Source organism: Pollicipes pollicipes, unplaced genomic scaffold (genome assembly GCF_011947565.3).
Source record: "Pollicipes pollicipes isolate AB1234 unplaced genomic scaffold, Ppol_2.1 Scaffold_7261;HRSCAF=8764_pilon_pilon_pilon, whole genome shotgun sequence".
Taxonomy (NCBI): domain Eukaryota; kingdom Metazoa; phylum Arthropoda; class Thecostraca; order Pollicipedomorpha; family Pollicipedidae; genus Pollicipes; species Pollicipes pollicipes.
Genome location: NW_023597054.1, coordinates 22,315,362 through 22,334,366, shown reverse-complemented (window position 1 = coordinate 22,334,366; position 19,005 = coordinate 22,315,362). Strand labels below are relative to the sequence as shown.

At 59.8% G+C, this 19,005-nt stretch overlaps 1 protein-coding gene across 1 annotated transcript in view; it reads left to right on the top strand.

Annotated features, from left to right (window-relative positions):
* The window catches only part of LOC119113248 (vinculin), a 28,169-nt gene extending 10,561 nt beyond the window's left edge, over window positions 1–17,608 (top strand). Inside the window, exons 6-20 of the mRNA XM_037237601.1 lie at window positions 725–889; window positions 2,324–2,694; window positions 3,261–3,390; window positions 3,848–4,000; window positions 5,969–6,146; window positions 6,792–6,885; window positions 8,784–8,887; window positions 9,376–9,467; window positions 9,977–10,061; window positions 10,515–10,625; window positions 12,601–12,761; window positions 13,081–13,296; window positions 13,899–13,989; window positions 14,659–14,703; window positions 15,897–17,608. Coding sequence (XP_037093496.1) covers window positions 725–889; window positions 2,324–2,694; window positions 3,261–3,390; window positions 3,848–4,000; window positions 5,969–6,146; window positions 6,792–6,885; window positions 8,784–8,887; window positions 9,376–9,467; window positions 9,977–10,061; window positions 10,515–10,625; window positions 12,601–12,761; window positions 13,081–13,296; window positions 13,899–13,989; window positions 14,659–14,703; window positions 15,897–16,063 — 2,163 coding nt within the window. The 3' untranslated portion in view covers window positions 16,064–17,608. The remainder of the gene's footprint in view (window positions 1–724; window positions 890–2,323; window positions 2,695–3,260; window positions 3,391–3,847; window positions 4,001–5,968; window positions 6,147–6,791; window positions 6,886–8,783; window positions 8,888–9,375; window positions 9,468–9,976; window positions 10,062–10,514; window positions 10,626–12,600; window positions 12,762–13,080; window positions 13,297–13,898; window positions 13,990–14,658; window positions 14,704–15,896) is intronic.
* The last annotated feature ends 1,397 nt before the right edge of the window (window positions 17,609–19,005 follow it).

Genomic DNA, 19,005 nt, shown 5'->3' with positions numbered 1-19,005 from the left:
ACCAGGTTGAGTTCTGACTGATTCCGATGAAGGGAGGCTCAGTTCGCCTGGCAGAATCGTAACCGGGTTGAGTTCTGACTGATTCCGATGAAGGGAGGCTCAGTTCGCCTGGCAGAATCGTGTCGAACCGCTCCGACTAACGAGCGGCATGCCTCTTCCGTGTATTGGCGGGTTCTGCAGCCGGGAATGATGCCCATCTGAGGTATCCGGTGGCCGCGGCTGTGTTTATTTGGCTGGCTATCTCCCGGTAAGGGCTCAGGCCGGTGTACGTCGCCGAGCAGGCAGCTGCTGTTGACACGTCATTGCTGTGCTCGGTATGCTCGGCCTCCAGCCACGCGCTCATGCTCTTCAGGGCCCTCAGAATTCCAACGTGTAAACTGTGTACCGTTGGCCTGGTTGCTGCATGCTTGTGCACTGTTACCATCAACATACCCCGGTGTTGTCAGCGAATATGTCCGTCAGCCCAGCCGTAGCGTGTGTGTGGGTGTCGAGCATGACACGATCTCGTGACCTGCTTTGACCCATCAGGCGGTACGCGGTGGCGTCGGTGACTGACCTCGTGACCTGATCTGACCCATCGGGTGATGCGCGGTGGCGTCGGTGACTGACCTCGTGATCTGATCTGGCTCATCAGGTAGTACGCGGTGGCGTCGGTGACTGACCTCGTGACCTGATCGGGCGGTGGCGCCGGTGACTGACCTCGTGACATGATCTGGCTCATCAGGCGGTGCGCGGTGGCGTCGGCGAAAAGTCGCTTCGCGCCATCGTGGACCTCTCGGGCCGGGTGGCCGAGCGCGCGCTACCGCAGGACCGGAACGCCATCAACAAGCTGGCCGGAGACGTCAACTCCATGACGGACGCGCTCTGTGAGCTCCGCCAGAGTGGTCAGGTGAGGCTCTGTGAGCTCCGCCAGAGTGGCCAGGTGAGACTCTGTGAACTCCACCAGAGTGGCCAGGTGAGGCTCTGTGAGCTCCGTCAGAGGGGCCAGGTGAGGCTCTGTGAGCTCCGTCAGAGTGGCCAGGTGAGGCTCTGTGAGCTCTGCCAGAGGGACCTGGTGAGGCTCTGTGAGCTCCTCCAGAGTGGCCAGGTGAGGCTCTGTGAGCTCCGCCAGAGTGGCCAGGTGAGGCTCTGTGAGCTCTGCCAGAGGGACCTGGTGAGGCTCTGTGAGCTCCTCCAAAGTGGCCAGGTGAGGCTCTGTGAGCTCCGCCAGAGTGGCCAGGTGAGGCTCTGTGAGCTCTGCCAGAGTGGCCAGGTGAGGCTCTGTGAGCTCCGTCAGAGGGGCCAGGTGAGGCTCTGTGAGCTCTGCCAGAGGGGCCAGGTGAGGCTCTGTGAGCTCTGCCAGAGGGACCTGGTGAGGCTCTGTGAGCTCCTCCAGAGGGGCCAGGTGAGGCTCTGTGGGCTCCGTCAGAGGGGCCAGGTGAGGCTCTGTGAGCTCCACCAGAGCGGCCCGGTGAGGCTCTGTGAGCTCCGCCAGAGGGACCTGGTGAGGCTCTGTGAGCTCCTCCAGAGGGGCCAGGTGAGGCTCTGTGAGCTCTGCCAGAGGGGCCAGGTGAGGCTCTGTGAGCTCTGCCAGAGGGGCCAGGTGAGGCTCTGTGAGCTCTGCCAGAGGGACCTGGTGAGGCTCTGTGAGCTCCTCCAGAGGGGCCAGGTGAGGCTCTGTGGGCTCCGTCAGAGGGGCCAGGTGAGGCTCTGTGAGCTCCACCAGAGCGGCCCGGTGAGGCTCTGTGAGCTCCACCAGAGTGGCCAGGTGACGTTTCTGTGACCTCCGTCAGAGAAGCCAGGTGGGATTCTGTGACCCCCGCCAGAGGGGCAAGGTGAGAAGGCGCCCTGGATCGTCACAGGCTTAGGCGTACGTGAACCTCGCCCACTGTACCGGACGTTGTTCGGGGGTGGGCGGGCAGGGGATACGGATTCGGTTTGAGCTCTTTGGCCGGGATGCACATCAGAGCGTCAGAGCGATTGACACCAGGATTGAGGAGAAAAACGAGACGAGCGCGAGTTATCCTGCGGCCACTCTGGGCTACCTCAGACACAGAAACTTTCCCCGCGCAGCGAGCCCAGATCAGGCTCGAACGGATTGTCGGGTCGCCCTCCCCACCTCGTGGTCAGCCTGCCGGCAGCAACTTGAAACCAGACGCTGGTCAGTTTTGTGCACCGAATGCACTCGGCTGCAGAAGAACGCTCGTTCCAACAGTTCGGTCCATTCCAGCGGTATAACGGCTGTAGGTTTACCCTCCGCCACCCCACCCTCCCCCTCCCCCTGGCCCTGCTCGGAGCGGTGCAGACCGTGACGCCGCGTGTGACGCCGGGGCGTCGTCGGCAGGGCACCAGCCCCCAGGCGCAGGGTCTGGCGCGCAGCCTGCAGGGCCAGCTGGCGGACCTGCACGGCCTGGTGCGCGGCGCCGTGGCCAACGTGGAGCGCTCGGGCGTGCAACAGCCGGCGCACACGCTGGCCGGCCGGCTGGAGCAGGCGCGCCGCTGGCTGCAGGCGCCCGACGGCCCGGAGCGCGCGCTCGGACAGAAGGCCATCCAGCTGGTGGTGGACGAGGGCCGTCGCGCCGCCGAGAACCTCAGCGGCCAGCCACGCCAGGAGGTGCTCCAGCTCTGCGACGAGGTGGACGGCCTCTCCCGCCAGCTGGCCGATCTGGTGCGCCGCGGCGAGGGCAACTCGCCGCAGGCGCACGCCATCGCCAAGTGAGAGCGCACTCCCAGCCCCGCACCCCGGCGGGCGAGCGTGCTGGGAGCTGAAGGCCCGTCTGATGCAGCGCAGTACCATGTGGTCTTGCTTTCCAGACACTGTTGTCTGGGAGCGCCTGGAATCTTGTCGATGACGTCAACTTGTGTGCTGTGATACGCGGTGCGTGGGCAGGAACAACTTGAGGCAGAATACCACTGTCTTCGTGCGGCTCTGAATCGAACCTAAGCATTATCGCGGCTGTGACAATCTGCACGCCGGTATGTGAATGAAGCATTCGGATATTTCTTCCAATATGCTCCGAGAAGCGAGCATCCCATTAAGGTTATTAGGGCATCCTAACCCTTGGAACGACGTGTATTGGCCAAGCCCTTATGTCGAACCTACTTGAACATAGGGCACCAACACAAGCGCGCAACCTGCGAGGCTAGCTGGCCGACCTGTACGGCCTGGTTTGTGGCGCCATGGCCAGCGTCGAACGCTGGCCACGAAAAATGAATGGATGAGACGCTCCGTTGCGTCTCATTCATGTGTATAATTTGTATTTCCCCTCGCCCAACCCCAGACAGCTCTCGGCCAAACTGCAGCAGCTGAAGGACAAGATCCAGAACGCGCTAGTGGGCCGCGTAGTGGAGGACTTTGTCGACATCGTCACTCCGCTGAAGCAGTTCACCGAGGCGACGCTGGCGCCCGAGGTGGGTGTCGTCAGCGCCGCCTGCCGGCCGCCGGAGGCAGGTCCATGCTTCGCCGCGCCGCGGGTCGCCGGGGCCCGAGAGGAGGCCGAAGCGGCCCCGACCTCTGGGCTCGGCGCGAGAGTTGGGGGCAGGCCGGTCTGGCGCCGGCCTGCCCTGTTGCAGCTGCCCTGCACTACGGCAGTGCAGTCGACATGTGGGAAGCGAGCTGATCTTACAGCTGACGCACGGAAAAGCTCTTTTCAGCGCGCCGTTTGCTAACGCGCCATCGTCGTTCGTCACCCGTTTGCCAGCGCGCCATCGTTCTCCATCAGTCCTGCAGCGTGAATCACATATAATGCCGGTTAACCTATCCGCCGCCCCAAGGGTCGACGAGTCGGACTGGTGCCGCCTCCCTCACCCTGTCGTCCGCCCCATTGGGCCTGCTTGACCTGGCCGTGACCTTGACCCTGCTCACCAGGGCACACCGGGCCGGGAGCAGAACTTCGGTGACAAGGCCGACAAGCTGCAGCGGTTCAGCACGCAGGCGGCGCGCACCGGCCGCATGGTGGCCTCGGCCGGCGCCGCCGGCAACAAGAAGCTCTCGGAGGCGCTGCAGGCCTCGGCCAACGAGGTCAGGCTGGTGGACGGCGTCGCTGGAGGGCAGGGTCAGCTAGCGAGCTGGGGGGTAGGGGCCGGATGCTTCTCTGAGTCAGGAAACGACTGTGTGCCCTGTCCGTGAGATGACTGCGCCGGGTCAAGGAAGGGATGTGTGTCCTGCCCTTGAGTTGGATGCTTTGTGTGAGCCATGCTCTGCCTGCGAAGGATTTCTCATGCATTGTTTATATGTCTCAAACGTCTAACGAAATTGACAGACCGCGTTTGAAAACGACGAACCCATTTGATTTATAATGATCAGTATTTCATGTCCTTTCGGGTCAGCAGTATCAGATTTTTATCCTCTTTGACTTCATCCTCTGCATAAACGACGAACCCATTTGATTTATAATGATCAGTATTTCATGTTCTTTCGGGTCAGCAGTATCAGATTCTTATCCTCTTTGACTTAATCCTCTGCATAATTGGGCTATGAATTGGGCGACAAGTACTTACGCGTAAACTGCACGACTCATATTTGGAGTGCCCCCAATTCGCGTCAGGTAAACAACCTTAAAGCTTTGTGCGATGTAAGATCAGAGATCAGAGGTCAACAGAAATAGGGAGCATATTTAACTCAACTGTGGATAAATTATGAAGTGATCAGTTGCTTTCATGTATATATGGCATTGAAATTAGGGCTACGGTCGTTAAGTGCAAAGATCATACACTTGTCTGCATTTGGCCCCTAATTTAACCTTGACTTTGACTTTGGATCACGGAGATCGTGCGATAGTTCTTGCTCAAAATCTATCATTCTTCGAATGTCGTTAAGGGCATCTCAATATCTCTATCCAGTCCTGAGATATGCAGAAATACCGTCCCCACCGTCATCTGTCCCGGCGGTGGAAACGAAAGATGCCGCATTCGTAATCCAGCAGCACTGCGTGCGATTCCCAGGTGCGCATATCGTTTGACCTGACCGAAATGGATAGGTCAGCTGGCAACTGGCAACAGGGTTGGCCCAGGCCCGGGGTGGCCGTTCCTCGTCATTGTGCGGCACCTGAAACCCTCCGCACCCTTGTCGGGTGAAAGGGCAGTGACAGAACTATCCGCTGAACTGGACGGTGCAACTTGGTTGGCGGTTGCGGCAACAAGCTATACTTAGCAGGTACTCTGATCCCATAGTAGTCGCCAATATAAACCATGTATATTTTTTAGACACAAGATTTTCAGGTTTTTTTGCAAAGCTCAAAAAGTGAATAGGATGACCCCGCCTTTTGTTTGTTTTATTATTATGTAATGTACCACAGCTGATTGAGCTTTAATTAAAAACAGAGCTTTTGATGTCTCGCATGTCAAAATAGGTCACGTAATAAATGGTCACGAGGTTACGTAGATAACAGAAACAAAAAACAAAATGAGAAATCAGAGAACGCGATATCTTCCTTGCATCATAGTGAGTTCGCTGATGACACTTTTACTCATTTGTGTAAATTGTCCCACAAACTATGAACCGCCAAAAAAGGCCTGTAGCATGACCTCTCGAAATTCCCGAGGCCATAACTCAGTAAGCGTTGTTAGAAGAGGTCTACGCTTTGCACATGCACCTTAACGGCCTGAGATTGTCCTCCAACTCCATTTTTAGATTTTATTATGACATGGGTGTGAAAGGCCTTGGTTGGGTTGTCGTGGAATTCCCCTCTGTATGCAACCCCTCCCCCCCCCCCCGGCCGGGCGGGGAGCCTGTGCCCGCAGCTGGTGGTTCGTAACGTCTATATGACCTGCCTCCTCTCCTGTCCAGGTGGAGAGCCTGTGTCCGCAGCTGGTGGTTCGTAACGTCTATATGACCTGCCTCCTCTCCTGTCCAGGTGGAGAGCCTGTGCCCGCAGCTGGTGGTTCGTGACGTCTATATGACCTGCCTCCTCTCCTGCCCAGGTGGAGAGCCTGTGTCCGCAGCTGGTGGTTCGTAACGTCTATATGACCTGCCTCCTCTCCTGTCCAGGTGGAGAGCCTGTGTCCGCAGCTGGTAAACGCCGGCAGTATCCGACTGCAGCACCCAGACAACAAGGCGGCCGACGAGCACTTCGAGAACCTGCGCAAACAGTACGCCGACTCCATCAGTCGCGTGCGCGACCTCAGCGACGAGGCCATCGACGCGGCCAAGTTTATACGGCAGTCGGGTTAGTGCCAGCTGCGGAGGTTATCGCGGGTCAACACCGGGAAGTCACCGTGGGCCGACCCCGGGCAGGTCACCATGGGCCGACACCGGGCAGGTCACCGTAGGCCGACACTGCGCAGGTCACCGTGTGCTGACCCCGGGCAGGTCACCGTGGGCTGACCCCGGACAGGTCACCGTGGACCGACACTGGGCAGGTCACCGCGGGCCAACACTGGGCAGGTCACCGAGGGTCAACACCAGGCAGGTCACCGTGGGCTGACCCCGGGCAGGTCACCGTGGGCCGACTCCGTCCGGGTCTCCGAGGGTCAACGCCGGGCAGGTCCGCTAGCTGTCTGACTGCGTGGATCGGTGGTGCGTGAGAAGACGTGCTTCTGATGGGAAGGCGGTCTTCTGAGTGTGGCTATTTCTTACACTTTAAGGTAGACTGTTGCAAGCTTTGTGTGTTGCAGCATGTTCAAAAAGGGCCCTTGTCCAGTGAACTGCATAACAAGGGCGTGAGTCATCGGGGTAGCGCGGTACAACCCGACGAAATAGGATCCGCGGAGTGTGAGCTGGCTGAGAGCGTGTTCGGTGTCCGTTGGATGCCGCCTGTTGGCAAGGGTGGTCCGCCCACTGACGGCGCGCTCCGGTGGCCGCCATGCCGCAGAGGAGCTGATGAAGAAACACACCGGTCTGTGCGAGGAAGGCATCAAGCACCGGCAGCCGCAAGAGGTGGTCGGCAACACCTCCGCCATAGCCAGGTGAGTCAGACCACAGCGCCTGCCGGTGGGCCTCTGCCCGCGAGAGGCCCAGTAAGCTGGCAGCTTCCTCCAGGGGGCTTGCTGACGTGGAGAGGCGGGATTACGGCGTGGCAAGTTCTATGATGCTCATCCAAAGAGCCTGAGAGCAAATGCACAAGGTCACAGCTCGTCACTGAAGCACTGTGCTTATCAGTGCTACACAGGCTGCAGCTTCCTCCGCCAATGCGTGGGTAGATATGCAAAGGAAATGCTGATTGATGGCCGAGATTGCTAGGTGTCAGTATGAGGCTGCACCAGACCGGAGAGGCGGGTCGGGGCGCCAGCTGGGGTCTGCTCGGGCCCGGCAGGGAGAGCGCAGGCCATCCGTAGACCGACTCCCATCAATGGGTCGGCGTCGTTCCCTGGGCACCAGAGATGGCCGTCGACGCCCGGCCAGTTGAGGCGGGGGTGGGATGGAGGGCGGCCGTCGGCACCCGGATAGTCGAGGCGGGGGTGGGATGGAGGGAGGCCGTCGGTGCCCGGCCAGTCGAGGCGGGGGTGGGATGGAGGGCGGCCGTCGGTGCCCGGCCAGTCGAGGCGGGGTGGGATGGAGGGCGGCCGTCGGCGCCCGGCCAGTCGAGGCGGGGTGGGATGGAGGGCGGCCGTCGGTGCCCGGCCAGTCGAGGCGGGGGTGGGATGGAGGGCGGCTGTCGGCGCCCGGCCAGTCGAGGCGGGGTGGGATGGAGGGCGGCCGTCGGCGCCCGGCCAGTCGAGGTGGGGTGGGATGGAGGGCGGCCGTCGGCGCCCGGATGGTCGAGGCGGGGTGGGATGGAGGGCGGCCGTCGGCGCCCGGATGGTCGAGGCGGGCGTGGAATGGATGGTGGTCGTCGGCTCGGCCAGTCGGGGCGGGGTGGGATGGAGGGCGGCCATCGGCGCCCGGCCAGTCGAGGCGGGGGTGAGATGGATGGCGGTCATCGGTACCCGGCCAGTCGAGGCCGGGATGAGATGGATGGCGGCCGTCGGCACCCGGCCAGTCGAGGCGGGGTGGGATGGATGACGGCCGTCGGTGCCCGGCCAGTCGAGGCGGGGGTGGGATGGATGACGGCCGTCGGCGCTCGGTAGGCAACCTGTGCTTTATAGTCCAAAATGCGGCCAGCAGGGAGCTGGGATAATATATATATATATATATATATATATATATATATATATATATATATATATATATATAAATACCGGGAGCAGTGACCCGGACGCCGTGTCGGCGGCCTGCTGAAAAGCCGGGGGACGGGGCGGGTCTGTGCTGAGCTATGTTCTGCTCTCGGTGCTGTGTTGTGTTTTATTTTCTCGGTGCTGCGCTGTGATGCCGTTCGGTGTGTTGCTGGACAATGGCATAGGGCGGCGGAATGGCAGGCTGTGGGAGATATTGTGGACGTGTTGAGACGGGAGATGTCAGGTGTGAGGTGTGGTGAGACAAGAGATGTCAGGTGTGAGGTGTGGTGAGACGGGAGATGTCAGGTGTGAGGTGTGGTGAGACGAGAGATGTCAGGTGTGAGGCGTGGTGAGACCAGAGATGTCAGGTGTGAGGTGTGGTGAGACGGGAGATGTCAGGTGTGAGGCGTGGTGAGACCAGAGATGTCAGGTGTGAGGTGTGGTGAGACGGGAGATGTCAGGTGTGAGGCGTGGTGAGACGGGAGATGTCAGGTGTGAGGTGTGATGAGACGGGAGATGTCAGGTGTTGGGCGCGGTGAGACGGGAGATGTCAGGTGTGAGGCGCGTTGGGACGAGAGATGTCGGGTGTGAGGTGTGATGGGGGGGACGGGAGATGTCAGGTGTGGGGCGTGGTGAGACAGAACATATCAGGTGCGAGGCGTGGTGAGACGGCGTGAGGTGTACTTTTCTCGCGTCACGCCCCCCGGCAGACTGGCCAACCGGGTGCTGATGGTGGCCCAGAAGGAGGCCGACAATTCGGAGGATCCGCGCTTCCGCACCGAAATTCAGGCGGCAGTCGACCGTCTGCAGAAAAGTCAGTCTGCGCTCTCAGATCTCAGATCAGCATGGTGTCCTGTCATGGACGCGTCGCCTGTGGCTGGACCCCGGGGTACCCGGGCATTGGTCGTTGAGTGATCCGCCTCGTGCTATAAGCTAGCAGTGTGGCATGCATCAAGTTTCCGCTGTCATTCTGCGTTTTTCGGTCGGGGTTTCCCCAATGGCCATGAGCGTAACACACTTCTGAACGGCCCGCGGGTCCAGTCTCCAGATGCCAGCCTGGCGTTTGTTACGCCCAGTTCCCTGTGGTAGCGCCATTTGGAGTACAACACTGCATTGGATGGTGGAGTTATACAATCCCCTCATTGAAACATCGCTAGACCCTGCGTCCCCTCTATACTGAGTAAGTCACTGGCTCAGTTCCCCGGGGGCAGAATCACGTCATTGCCGTAAGCGCGTTGGATTGTGTCGACGTTGCTTATCTCCCAGCTGCGGTGGTGACCTCTGAACCGTGGCGTGCCCCAGGCGTGACTCCGATGGTGCAGAACGCCAAGACGGTGGCGGTAAACCCGGCTGACCAGGGTGCTGTCAGCCGCTGGAGGAACTCCAACAACGAGGTGAGACTGGTGACGGGCTGACGTGCTTGCCGCCCGGCTGACCGTCGCAGCGCGGCTGGCGTCGTCGCCCAGCGCGTCGCTACAGAGCTGCTCATGTGCCCGCCGTGCGACGGAGGTTTAGTTGGAAATCGCACTGTACTCTAACTGCTGCGGCACTGTGTAATATCGCGATGGGGAAGCTCGCTATCGTGTTGAATCGCGGCAGTCCTTGCCTCGGCTGGAACGGCACGTTGTGAGCAAACTCGAGCAGTGAGCACTGGGTTAGGTACTCTCTGTCTGCGGCTTACATAGCAGGTGCGCCTAAACAGGCTGTTTCACACCATGACAAAATATGCGGCGTGCATAGTGCTGGTATTCGAACGCGTTTTGGCATTAATGCTATGCATGCCCGAACTCGTACCTGCACTGTAATTTGATTCTTGAGAGGGTTCACTTAGCTAGTGAGCGTGCGTGGTGTAGGGGAGCCTCGGTCGCCTCGGCCCTGACGTCGTGCGGTTGCTGTTGGGCAGCTCCTGGATGCCGTGGGTCAGGTGCGGAAGGCCGTGGGTCCGGACATCGACCTCATCCCCGGCATGTCCCAGATGGAGTTGAACGGTGAGTGGAACGGAGACGGGACGCGCCACTGTCGTTCTTACCCTGCTGCCCGGGTGCTCGGTGTCTGTGTCATCGGCTGGTTTGTACGTTGTTTCCATTGTTCGTCTCCTTCCCTATCCCTTCCGTCTCTCTGCCTCTATTTTCCTCTATGCGATGCTTCGGCACTCTCCCTCTTTGTTCTTTTCCACTTCTGCCTTTCCGCTTTCTTTTCACCTACTTCCCCGCCTCTTTCCTTTTACTTTCGGTGTCTTTCTTTGAGAGCCTGTGGTATTGTTTTCTGGTCCTCCGAGTAGCCGCATCCATCCATTCACAGTGTCATGAGTGCGCCGGAGGGAGGGTGTGGGGGGGGGGGGGAAGCGACCGCCGGCGGCCCGCGGCGGGCACCGGCCGTGAGCTCAGCCGCCGCCCCTCCGCCCTTGCGGCGACCTTCAGTGACCACCGCGCCGTCCCTAGATGCCATAGACCGGGATAAGAAGGGCCGCGAGGAGGAGCTGGGCGCCCTGTTGGCCGGCCTGGAGAAGGTGTCCCGCGCGCCCGAGCTGGGCTCGGCGCCGCGGCTCGCAGGTGACCTGACCTGACCTGATCTGGCCCGGCCTGGCCTGCCGCCGAGTGGTGCCTCCTGACGCCGTGCGGCACGCTGGCTGGCGTGGCTTCGACTAACACGTGTGCGCCGCCCCGGGAGCTCGAGGCGACTGCGGTCGACTGACCGGCAGACTGGGAGGCAGCGGCCGCCGCTGGGCCGGGCCGAGGCCGGGTCCGGGCTCGGGCGGGGCTGACGCTTGTCGCCGTTTCGGCCGACTGCGTGTCCAGAGTGCGGTTTGTAGGCTGGGAGGCGGGTATGCAGCAGTCGTTGCGCTTTGCCCGTGCCGTGAAATGCAACTCATGTGGGGCATGCGCAGTTGTTGAAGTTTTGCGGTCGATTCCACTGGCGTCAGCGACTTTGTGCTTGGCCTGTCATGCCTCGTCTGGAATGTCTGGTTTGATGCATGGCGTTTCAGTGAACTAAGGTGCATGACATGTTAAACGTTTTTGTGATGAATGCACGGTTCGAACTTGGTATAATTTTCACGAGTGATGCCGATTGTGACCTGTGGTGTTCCAACTGGAACTCTGACTAAGCTTAAGCTCTCATCATTGCGTCGGGATAAAGCTCACTTTCGTTGATGCGCACATGCTTTAGGGGAATCAGTCTGTTGAGAGTGTTTTGCCCAAGTTAATGCGCACACTAGCGTGGAGATTGTGTGCCGCTGCGTTAATATTCTTTTTGTGTCCTAAATACCTGGATATTTGACATCTCATGTGAAATTGGGTTCTATTTCTATTGTTTGCCTTCCATCCTTTACGCAACAATGTTTTCCTCACCCGAGACCAGATCCGACTGACTTGGCCATATGTCTCCCGTGACTTGGTGGCGCCACTGACCGTCAGTGAGTCGGGTCCAGAGGTGCCGTGTCGCGATCAGTTGATCCGGACGCCGGTAGCAGGCACTTCCGTCCCGCTGGCTCTGAATCGCGCACGCTGTGCTGAGGCAGCGTCGCACGCCAGCCACTGAACTGGCGTTTGTCTTCATGACGACGCAGTTATCCGCCGGGTAGCAGCGTTGCGATCTCTTACGTGTGCATTCCTGATCCAGATGCTCTCCCGTAATACTTGATAGTGTTGTCACAACTTGCGAGCGGTACTTGACCACTCTCGCCGACTGGATGGAACCTCGCGCAACTTATTAAGCTTATTAAGCAACTTATTAGCAAGCAAGCGAAGCAAATTATCTCCGGCAGATAGAGCAGGAATGGCTGTGAAACATTCGGAGGTGCGCCTAAACAGCCTTCCACTTACCGGCTGTGCCAGCCCCGCTTCGGGATGGCAACGTATGGCGGCCTGCCTCTGCTTGCTTGCCCGGTCGTAGGCTCAGTTCCTGCAGGTGATATGAGACGGCTGTGATCGCACCGAGCTTTCTCTTCGGACGGCCGTCGACCAGTTTCTGATTTGTATGGCCAGCTTTTGTGACTTCCATCAGATGTTATTGGAAGTGTAGACGTAGGGAAGCGTGTGCTCGTCTGTCGGTCCGTGACAGCTGGCAGCTGTGCTCGTCTGACGACCCGTGACAGCTGGCAGCTGTGCTCGTCTGACGGCCCGTGATGGTTGACAGCCGTACTCGCCTGACGACCCGTGACAGTTGGCAGCTGCGCTCGTCTGACGGCCCGTGGCGGCTGGCAGCTGTGCTCTCCTAACGGCCCGTGACGGCTGGTAGCTGTGCTCGTCTGCCGGCCCGTGACGGCTGGCAGCTGTGCTCGTCTGACGGTCCGTGACGGTTGACAGCCGTACTCGCCTGACGACTCGTGGCTGGCAGCTGGCAGCAGCTGGCAGCTGCGCTCGTCTGACGGCCCGTGGCGGCTGGCAGCTGTGCTCGCCTAACGGCCCGTGACGGCTGGTAGCTGTGCTCGTCTGCCGGCCCGTGACGGCTGGCAGCTGTGCTCGTCTGCCGGCCCGTGACGGCTGGCAGCTGTGCTCGTCTGACGGCGCTATCGCGCTGCCGCAGAGTCGGCGCCGCCGCGTCCGCCGCTGCCGGCCGGCGGGCAGCCGCCGCCCCGGCCGCCGCCGCCGCCCGAGACTGATGACGAGGAGGACAGCCACGTGTTCCGGCACGCGCCGCCCGCCAACCAGCCCATCATGCAGGCTGCCCACGGCCTCCACCAGGAGGTGGGTGCCGCTGCTGAGCACAGATGGCGCTGATGGCCACAGGTGGCGTTACTCTCGATGGCAGACTACCCTCCATGTACATCACCGTGCGCCCAGAAAGCCTACATGCTTTGGCTCCGTCGCTATGTTTAGAACATATATATTTTTTCGTCCGAAACCTTTCTGTGAAGTTTATTGAAAGTGGTTTCACCACCCCAACCGGAGCACTACCGAGCTTGCCTCAGTCTTCCCGTATCCCTCCTCCGATCTCCCGGCCACAGGCCACCGCGCTCGGCAGCGTGCGTTGCGTACCGCGGCTGACACGGACCGCCGCTGCCAGGTGGCCCAGTGGAGCAGCCGGGACAACGACATCATCGCGGCCGCCAAGCGGATGGCCCAGCTGATGGCCAAGCTCAGTCAGCTGGTGCGCGGCGAGGGCGGCGGCAACAAGCGCGAGCTGATCGCCTGCGCCAAGGCCATCGCCGAGGCTTCCGAGGAGGTCACGCGGCTCGCCAAGGAGCTGGCGCAGGAGTGCACCGACAAGCGCATGCGCACGGTGAGGGTAGATCAGGCGCTCAGCGCCATGTGTGCCGGGGAAGATATCGGAGCGGGTGTTCTGTGGGAGCGTATTCGTCGGGAGCTTGTGCTGATCCTGGGCACTGTGTTCGTTGTGGTGTGTTATGAGCATTGTGCGAAACTCGGCGGGGTTTTAATGCCGCGGGATCAAACCGCTGCCAGTTTGTAAGCCGGAGATGATGCGGTCCTCAGAGGCCAGGCCGTTGTCAGCGGCAGGTCACGCTCAGGGCCCGGCCGGTGACATCTCCGGCCTGCTGGCCTGTCACGGTCAGGACCCGGCCCGCTGTCGTCTCCGGCCTGCTGGCCTGTTACCCTCGGGGCCCGGCCGGTGACATCTCCGGCCTGCTGGCCTGTCACGGTCAGGACCCGGCCCGCTGTCGTCTCCGGCCTGCTGGCCTGTTACCCTCGGGGCCCGGCCCGCTGTCGTCTCCGGCCTGCTGGCCTGCTACCCTCGGGGCCCGGCCCGCTGTCGTCTCCGGCCTGCTGGCCTGTCACCCTCGGGGCCCGGCCCGCTGTTGTCTCCGGCCTGCTGGCCTGTCACGCCGCCGCTTGCTGACATGTGCCGGCCGGCTCTGTCCACAGCAACTGCTGCAGGTGTGCGAGAGGATCCCTACCATTGGAACACAGCTGAAGATCCTCTCCACGGTCAAGGCCACCATGCTGGGCGCCCAGGGTGAGTGGATGGCGTGGCCGGTGGCGGCCGCTGCGAACGACCGGGGCACCCGCTCAGTATAGCGCACAATAGGCTTCAGGTACCCGGGGCCCTCGGTCTGCGATCTGACTGGTTCATTTTCCTGCAAACGATGTGTGTGTGTGTGTGTGTGTGTGTGTGTGTGTGTGTGTGTGTGTGTGTGTGTGTGTGTGTGTGTGTGTGTGTGTGTGTGTGTGTGTGTGTGTGTGTGTGTGTGTATGTGTGTGTGTGTGTGTGTGTGTGTGTGTGCGTGCGTGCGTGCGTGTGTGCGTGCGTGCGTGCGTGCATGTGCTTGTGCGTCTACGTCATTGAGACCTCACGACATGCGTAGCTGCTGAGGCTGTACGGCGTCGCCTGCCTCCCACTTTGGCGGGAAGGGCGGGCACCGTGGCACCTTGAGCCCCTTGCCTCCGGTTTACCACACGTGTAGCCTAGCCACTTCACCATCGGTACCCTGGCTGCGCAAACTGACACCGTCCCGAGTCCGAAGAAGCAGCCACAAGCCGCTGACTGTGGCCTCGCTCGGGTGCCGGGGGTGGTGGAGGGTGAGGGGTGGAGGGAGGGGGGAGGGCTCGGCCCGTGGTGTCGCTGTCCTCTGGCCGGCCGCCGCGGTCGCCCCCTCTGACGCCGCCGGTACCTTCTCGTGGCCAGGTGCAGATCAGCTGGACAGGCGGGCCGACGGCATTGTGACGAGCGGTAAATGACCGGCAGCGCTGACCTAACGTGACCTAACGCGGCGGGCGGGTGCACGCCTGGGCGCTAACACACTCACGAGCTGGCGCGTTGTAGGCTGGTAGTTTGACGTGTTGTTTCATCTTCGCATGCGGCTTGGAGTTGACGAGACGTGACTGTGGCCGTCGGCTGACAGTGCGGATGTGTTGCTTAGTGATGCCCCCGAACTAGTGTCTCACCTTCGCATGCGGCTTGGAGCTGACGTAGAACTTCAGCCAGCGGTCGGCTATGCAAAGGTGCTGCTTATGCCACGGTTTATGCGAACGGAGGCAATTACAACAAAAATATCGATGGCGCAGTCAGCAGATGGCGTGTGTAGCGTAGGTTTCAAGTCATGTAGGTGAAGTTTTCTCACCAATATGCCTTGAAACTGATCACACACCGTTGTGCCTGCCTCTTAGCTGACCTGTATTCTATAGTTGCAGAAAAGTATATGCTCATTGATATGCACGATTAAGGTTCCATTGTGTCTTGTACGCCGTCCAGTTGCTTTTGCCGTTTTTCCTGCGATACGGCATATTTGAGCATGCGTTCGGTGGCTTACATGCGAGCCACTCGGCGATGGTGTCGCTCCAATGTCTTACACCACTAACCATAATAACGTGGCTTCTTATCCGTTTAGGGAAGATTGTTTCAGAAGCAAGCCTTAACGACCTTTGGGCTGCGTTAAGCGTGGGTGCAAATCGCAGTTTAGAGCTTGTTCACTGTCTGGTTGGCTGGTCGGGCTAGTTGGTATTACAGACATCTCTTGCGATATGAACTGTGATGGAACACTTTATTGTAAGTCATAATATATTATTATTATCATTAGTCATAATATATCATGATAAAGTATTACCAAAATTTTAAGTCATGGTCTAGCTGAGCATCAACAACTACTAAACATATAGTGTCCTTGGATCCATAGCTCAAAAGCTAATTGGATGTCCGTCTGTTTCTCATACGATTCATTGTATCATGCACCGCCGTTTGCATCACTCACTTTTTATAACTGCTGGCAGCATTAGAAAATTCGCCCAAAAATGCACCCCAGCGCATCATGCCACATGAACAGCCGGCCACGGGCCTGCAGAATGCTTCCGTGCAGGCTGGCAAACGTGGCGAGGACGACTGTGAACAGGCTTTGTCGCGTGAGCATAACGGACGCCGGCCGGCAGGCACCGAGGAGGACCAAGAGGCTACCGACATGCTGGTGGGCAACGCCCAGAACCTGATGCAGTCAGTCAAGGAGACAGTGCGCGCCGCCGAGGCGGCCAGCATCAAGATGCGCACAGACGCTGGCATCCGGCTGCGCTGGGTCCGCAAGTCGCCCTGGTACCAGTAGCCGTCCATAACCCCCGCTGCACCGTACAAACGGGCCGTGGCGTCGGCAGCAGCCCGCCCGGTCGCCGCTCGTGTGCAATTGTGGCTCGCCAGGCGCGACCGAACCGGCGTGTGACATCCGGCCGTCGTCCTGGCCGGGGCCGTCGCCGTCCGGCGCGTTCTTCACCACAGGGTTTTAAGCTATTCAGCATGAGAAGCAACTAACCTGGGCAGGATTGTTGGATCTGTGTAGGTTTCAGGTTCCCCGTAGTTTTTACGACGCTTTGTTTAGTCTTTACGCTGTGGCTGATAGGTACGATCTGTTGCGAGCTGCTAGTGGGTCGACGGTCCGGTTCGGCGGTGTACAACTAAAATGCGTCTACACTGCCATGGTCGCAAAGCGCTCGCAATGCATACTGCCTGAACTAGCCTACCTCGCCGGCCGTATGGCGAAGTCGTCGCGTCACGCCCGTGACGTCGTCACAGCTTTCCGGTGCATGCTGATGTTTACAAGTGCCAACCGAAGACGCTTAACAGTGGCCGATGCGGCTGATTTTGGTCGTTTGTTTAATGAATGTGCGAACGCTGAGGATGCGCACGCGGAGGATAACAATTGTTTACTGCATGTGTTAGGATTTAAGAAACTAATGTCTGCTGCGTTGTCTAGCTGGATAAACAGTGTATGTGACTCATCGATGGTATTGCGTGTCCGACGCACGCACAGCGATTTTTAACAACCAAATGCAGCTTGAGAACGGGCAGCCAATGTCGAATGCAGCTTGAGAAACGGGCAGCGAACGTTTTTAGGTAGACTATGTCGACACGATGCGGTGGCCGAGCCAGCGCTTACGCGTTATTAATGGTGTGTGCACGTGTTACCTGCTTCGGTTGAAAATTTGCGGTTTAGAATTTCGATGGGTGCGAGCACCTCGGTCTTGAAATAGACCTACGCCGTTTAAGCGGACGCCTGGGCGCAGGACTGACCGCGGCCTCGGTCGTACTTTACTGACGCCCGTTTCTGAGCACAGTCGTGTTCTCGCCAGTTGTTGTTTGGAGCATCAGTTTCCTACCGCAGCTCGGCGAACCACTAACAAACGTCACCACCGGGGCGCGTGTCGCCCACCGCCGGTGTCGCGTACCCGGCACGCGAGGCTGGATGGTACAAAAGGTCATCACACGTGGACAGGATGGGGGGGGGGGGGCGAGCCTGTGCCCCTAGCCTGACAGTTTAAAGGGCAGAGCCCTGGCTGCAGTCAATCTGTGCAGCAGCCGGTGCGGTCGGCGCCGCCAAGCGCGTGCTGTTAGGCAGGGACAGGGCGGCACGACAGCGGCAGCGACAGCGCAGGGGACCGGCTGTCACCCTCCACTGCCGCGCGTCGCTGCGCCGCCGGCAGCGCAGCGGCGCACGGCTCTGGCCCCTGCTGGGGCCACGCCGCAGGTGCCTGAGGTCGGTTCACCGCGATCGATCGGACGCCCCGCCCCGCTCGGTCAGCCGGCTGTCGTCGATGACGTGCCTCCGTTTTGTCGCTATGGGATTGCTAAAACCTCTGTGAAATAAACTTGCTAAACAGCGCTACGTTTCTTCGGGAATGAGTTTCCGCTGGTCGTTTTCCCCGACGGATCATCCCGCCGAATCCGCGCAGTTCACAGGTTACCTTCCCTATTCAGGCGGCGCAGAATGCGTCCTTAGAGGCGTAAGTATGGTGCATGTGTGGTGCGTGCCGAATCTGACCAACGCGACATTTCCCATGGTGGTCAACAGGTGGCGTTAGGCTCGTCATGACAGTCTCGTTTTTGGCAATCTGGATCTCACCTCTCACTGTGGGGCGAGATCCGGACTGCCAAAGATGTGCGTGACTCCTAATACGTCGGACGTAGCAGCGGTACCCCGGCAGCAATTTCAGCGTGTTCACGCCGTAGATCCGAGAGCCATGATATCGGCATAGGTCGTCATATTCATCGCATGGATGGGCAGTTTCAAGGAATTGATGCTGCCGTGATCATTTGGGACAAAATTACCACATAAACAAGTTTTAAACCCAACTCAATCTGGAAATTCGGCGCACTTTGGCCTGAGCGCGTTCGACCCACTCGTGCCTCAGCATCAGCGCACCGGTGCGACGCGGACGCGTGCGGCGCAGACGGGATTGTTGCAAATCGCATATGGTCCCTTTTGCCTGGTGGTACCCAAATGCGCGCGCTGACTGATGGAGTCCGGCTTTATTTGGCCACGGAAGTGATGCACGTGACCAGGTCGCGCGTCCCGGCAGCCAGCCGTGCACAGCAGCCCAGGACATTTGGCCCAGATTCCGGGTCCCGGCAGCCAGCCGCGTACAGCAGTTCAGGACGTTTGGCGTTAACTTTATTATTACACCAATATATAAACAACAAAACACGCTCACCCACGGCTGGCAGTGATGGAGAGGTCAATGCTCTAAAATACACCCAACGTAACTCATACATTGCGTGAGGCTATGATTGCAACACAGGCTCGGTGACGCTGATTGAAATTTGTACTCGTTTAGAAGTCTACCCGACAAGACTGAGCAAAATTCAAGATGGTGTAAATGAGGAAGGCAGTATCGAACGCCAGCGCCAGCGCAGCCACGGCCACAGCCGGCGCGACAGAGCCGGCGCGGACCGGCGGCGCGCGGTCCCCAGCCGGGCTGTCGCGCCGGCCGGCCGCCCGGTGAACACACACTGACCGACAGGGGCGCGCGCACAGGAGCGCGGCCCCGCGGCTCACCCACCCACTATGGCTCTACGGAAGCGGCGGACACAGGACAGCGGCCGGCCGCCACGCGCCGGCCGCACCTCATAAATAGAGCGGTAACAACTGGACTGAGCTCAGTAATGAGGCGTGTGGTGCCTGCCGGCGCCGAGGCCGGCCGCCTCCCGCTAGAATGCCCATTCAAACCCAGGCACACCTCGGCGGCGTGTAAAACAAGCGCTAAACTCAACGGG